The sequence below is a fragment of the Terrapene carolina genome, unplaced genomic scaffold (assembly GCF_002925995.2).
Source record: "Terrapene carolina triunguis isolate 2854851 unplaced genomic scaffold, T_m_triunguis-2.0 Scaffold30027, whole genome shotgun sequence".
Lineage (NCBI taxonomy): Eukaryota > Metazoa > Chordata > Testudines > Emydidae > Terrapene > Terrapene triunguis.
Genome location: NW_020694378.1, coordinates 4593 through 9442, shown reverse-complemented (window position 1 = coordinate 9442; position 4850 = coordinate 4593). Strand labels below are relative to the sequence as shown.

At 53.1% G+C, this 4850-nt stretch overlaps 1 protein-coding gene across 1 annotated transcript; it reads right to left on the bottom strand.

Annotated features, from left to right (window-relative positions):
* Nucleotides 1-339: 339 nt before the first annotated feature.
* LOC113409139 (periphilin-1-like) lies at nt 340-3417 on the bottom strand. Its single transcript, XM_026662748.1, has 2 exons — nt 2868-3417; nt 340-2007 (listed from the first exon to the last, which is right to left on the bottom strand). The coding sequence occupies exons 1-2, from the start codon at nt 2919-2921 to the stop codon at nt 1825-1827; spliced, it is 237 nt and encodes a 78-aa protein (XP_026518533.1). The 5' UTR covers nt 2922-3417; the 3' UTR covers nt 340-1824.
* Between the last annotated feature and the right edge of the window lie 1433 nt (nt 3418-4850).

Sequence of the window (4850 nt, the reverse complement as noted above, 5' to 3'; positions counted from 1 at the left end):
ACCTGCCTGACTGCTTCCTGCAGGAGGAAGGAGGAAAGGGCCTCACTGCATTACAGGGCATCCAGCAGGGACGGCTCCAGGCACCAGTGCAGCAAGCGTGTGCCTGGGGCGGCAAGCCGCGGGGGGTGGCCTGCCGGTCGCTGTGGGGGCGGCAGTCAGGCTGCCTTTGGCGGCATGCCTGCGGGAGGTCCGCCGGTCCCGCGGCTGCGGCGGCAATTCGGCAGCGGGTACGCCGAAGGCGCAGGACTGTCGGACCTCCCGCAGGCATGCCGCTGAATCTGCGTTACCAGCCAAACCTCCCGCATGCATGCCGCCGAAAGCCGCCTGACTGCCGTGCTTGTGGCAGCAAAATACATAGAGCCGCCCCTGCATCCAGTCGCTGCCCAAAGCAAAGCAAGGGGCTTCCCTTCCACTCAGGGTCTGTCTACATTACAGCTGCGGTAGTGGGCTGCAGCTGTAGCACCGGAGTGTGGACGCTTCCCACAATCGCGGAAGGAATTTTTTCCGTTGATGCAGCTAATGCACTTCCCCGAGAGGCGATAGCTACCTCGGTGGAAGAATCCTTCCGTTGGCCTGCCTGCGTCTACCCAGGGGGTTGAGTCGGCCTAAATTTTAGACGTGGACCAGATCTAAGCCATTGGCATGGAATGTGGTGGCGGGACAAAGCACAGTTTTGAAACAGGAGGGGATGGGAGTGCTGCGGGGCCGATGTAAGGAGCCCAGGTATGGACGAGCAGGGGAGCTGCAAGTCAGGAGCGAGGTGCATCAGCAGAGCTGGGTAGGGAGTCCAGGATTGCAAACACAGAGGAGAGGAGCTGCCGTGGGACTGAGGATTAAACTGGCCTAGGGCCATATTTTTTAGAAGAGTCCAGCTCTGATTTAGGCAGAAAATTAAGTGGAGAGATTTCCCGAGGAGCCCAGCACACTGGGTGCTGAGGGCTTGAAAATAATCCAGCCCTTAGCTCCTTTAAAAATCCCACCTCCTGTAGCTACCTGCATCACACCTTGCGCCAAGCCGAGCCGCCAGCCCCTCCTACGGGAGAAATACCCCAAATTGAATGTTTTGAAACAAGCGTATAACGGCCTCAACCGAACAGCTGCTGCCTTATTTACGAGCTTCTCCATTAACTCCCCTCAGTGGCTCAGCCAGTGAGCGGCTGTATTCACACTCGAGCAGACTGACACAGGAACGCTGATGGCGCAGGGGCAGCTGCAGGGGGCGCGCTGCCCGCCGCCTGCCATTTTATTTTTCAGAGATAAAACAATTTTCTCCAGAAAACAAACATTTCGAAGTTCAGGGAAGCCAAGCAGGGACTTTCGGAGACTCCTCTCCTTCAATGAAACCATGGGGCTCAGGGGCCCCAATCCTGGCCAGGTGAAACTGCTGCAAGTGTTCTCCCGAGGAGGCTGTCGCCCATCACTCCCAGCGTCGGTTTCAGTCAGCCCCGCCCGACAACCCCAGCCCCTCTGGCACCACTTATCCATCCCCATGGTTACTGACCCCTTCGGCCCTAGTACCGCTCGGCCCTCCCCCAGGCCGTCTCCTCCCCTCCCAAATTACTAACCCTCCCAGCCACTTCAAGCCAACAGCCCCTTTCCCGTTCCATGCCCTTGTCCAGCATCAGCACCATGATTGCAGCCCTCCACGCTGGGGCTCTGCTCCCACCCCATCGTCTCCAGCTGCAGCCGCACAAGTCCATAGCTGCTGGTTTCTCATCCCAGCCAGAACCGCTGCTGGGGCTCCAGCCCCAGTCCCCAGCAGCGCTCCCCCCTCCCCCCCATCGGGCTCAGAGATCGAGCAGACGTCTCCCGCTGTGCTGCCTCTCATGAGCGGGCGGAGCCCGAGTCGTAGCTGCTAATGAAGCGCTCCAGCTCCTGCAGGCAGTGGCCCCCGACCTGCCGCAGGTTGGCCCGCAGCGCAGACTCCATCGCCGCCTCCATGGAGGGCTCCTTGTGCAACAGCGTGGTGGCCACCACAGCAAAGGCCAGGCTGGACTGCTGGTAGGACTGCAGGGAGGGGAGAAGGGGAGCTTGTCAGACGAGGCGGCGGGCAGGCAGGTCCCTAAACTCAGCCTGGGTGCCTGAGATTCCCCCCAGATGTATTGAGGCCTGACGGGCAGCCCCGTGAAAATGATCCGAGCTACTCTACGACTCAGGCCAGTGGCACCCCCTAGGGCTGGGGCAATAATGTGCTTTCATTGATCCCTGCTGCTGTCATGACGCACCTCTGCTGGGCAGCCCGAGGACCTCTCCCCGCTCCTGTGTGGCCGTTCCCTCCCTCCGCCCAGAACACTTTGCTACCACGAGAACCTTGCAAGGGGTCAGGCTCTGGAGCCTCAGCCGCAGGGGTGGACAGACGGGCCAGCCAGCCAATCACCTGGGAGTGTTGAGACAACAGGGCCAGCCCTCAGACTGCTCCCAGTCCCTGGCCGTTTAATCCACTCCCCAGCGGAGTGTGAATCCAGGAGGAAGAATATTTTTCGCATGCCGTGACGACCACAGGCATCAAAAACGAATCAAAGAGGAGGACTGGGCTAGGAGTGAGGTTGCTTTGACTTCCTGGCACCAAACTCCCTAGTCCTGAACTGCTCCTGGCTGGTGGTGGGGTTTTGCCTCTAACCTCACTCTTCCCAACCCAGGATCACACTGGTCATTCATGGATAGCAGACACATGAAACACCCTCCCTGAACCTATTGCACCTGCTTTGAAGCCCTCACTGCAGCTGTTGATTTGGGGCGAGCCATGCAGATGACGGAGGTGGTTTGGGAGGGGAAGGGAAACCCAGATCCTGCACACATCAAGAGCCTCAATGCATCTAGGTCCCACCCTGCTCCTGGGTGAGCAAGAGGGGACACTTAGAACTTACCAGCTCAATTTCTTCCTTTCTGGCCAGTATGGCAGCAGAACGAAGGTACTCCATGGTCTCCGCTGGGGTAGCCAGAGCAGAGCAGGCCTGGTAAGGATAGCCTGCGTCCTCCTGATGAGCAGCCAGCTGCTCCTAAGTTGATTTCAGACAGGGTGAGGGAAGGAGGTTAACCTGCTCTGGGGGAAGACAGGGCTGGACGTTTGCAGGTACATGAGTGAACAGGGCTACTGACAAATTAAATCGTCCCAAAATCAAATCCAATAGTGAGTGGAGAAGCCAGGGATAAACTCTCCCCCTCATCGCTTGGTGAAAGTGGGAGCATTAGAGGGATGGCTGCAGAATATTTTAAAGCATTTTTCTGAGCTTTATGCCACCTGCCCCAGCTTCCTGTCAGGGTAGCAAAGGGGTGACAGAGACGGGCACCAGTCCAGGTCAGCTGCGATGAAAAGTCGCTACAGTCGGATCGCTGTTCTCGTCCCTTGCGTGAAGGGAGGTTGTGATAAATGAAGGGGGAAGATAACTCCCTTTTATGGACACCCAGTTAGTTATGAAATCCCTCTTAGTAGCTGTTCTCTACTTGCTTTACCTGTAAAGGGTTAAAAAGTCCACAGGTAAAAGGAAAGGATTCCCCATGGGAATCAAGACTGAGGGGGAAAACAACTGAGGAGAGTTGGCAGTTTTTCAAAGGGACACTATTAAGGGCCCAAAAGCAGGCTATTCCGCTGGTTAGGAAAGATAGAAAATGTGGCAAAAGACCACCTTGGCTTAACCACGAGATTTTGCATGATCTAAAAAATAAAAAGGAGTCATATAAAAAATGGAAACTAGGACAGATTACAAAGGATGAATATAGGCAAACAACACAGGAATGCAGGGGCAAGATTAGAAAGGCAAAGGCACAAAATGAGCTCAAACTAGCTAAGGGAATAAAGGGGAACAAGAAGACTTTTTATCAATACATTAGAAGCAAGAGGAAGACCAAAGACAGGGTAGGCCCACTGCTTAGTGAAGAGGGAGAAACAGTAACAGGAAACTTGGAAATGGCAGAGATGCTTAATGACTTCTTTGTTTCGGTCTTCACCGAGAAGTCTGAAGGAATGCCTAACATAGTGAATGCTAATGGGAAGGGGGTAGGTTTAGCAGATAAAATAAAAAAAGAACAAGTTAAAAATCACTTAGAAAAGTTAGATGCCTGCAAGTCACCAGGGCCTGATGAAATGCATCCTAGAATACTCAAGGAGCTAATAGAGGAGGTATCTGAGCCTCTAGCTATTATCTTTGGAAAATCATGGGAGACGGGAGAGATTCCAGAAGACTGGAAAAGGGCAAATATAGTGCCCATCTATAAAAAGGGAAATAAAAACAACCCAGGAAACTACAGACCAGTTAGTTTAACTTCTGTGCCAGGGAAGATAATGGAGCAAGTAATTAAGGAAATCATCTGCAAACCCTTGGAAGGTGGTAAGGTGATAGGGAACAGCCAGCATGGATTTGTAAAGAACAAATCATGTCAAACCAATCTGATAGCTTTCTTCGATAGGATAACGAGTCTTGTGGATAAGGGAGAAGCTGTGGATGTGGTATACCTAGACTTTAGTAAGGCATTTGATACGGTCTCGCATGATATTCTTATCGACAAACTAGGCAAATACAATTTAGATGGGGCTACTATAAGGTGGGTGCATAACTGGCTGGATAACCGTACTCAGAGAGTTGTTATTAATGGTTCCCAATCCTGCTGGAAAGGCATAACGAGTGGGGTTCCGCAGGGGTCTGTTTTGGGACCGGCTCTGTTCAATATCTTCATTAACGACTTAGATATTGGCATAGAAAGTACGCTTATTAAGTTTGCGGATGATACCAAACTGGGAGGGATTGCAACTGCTTTGGAGGACAGGGTCATAATTCAAAATGATCTGGACAAATTGGAGAAATGGTCTGAGTTAAACAGGATGAAGTTTAACAAAGACAAATGCAAAGTGC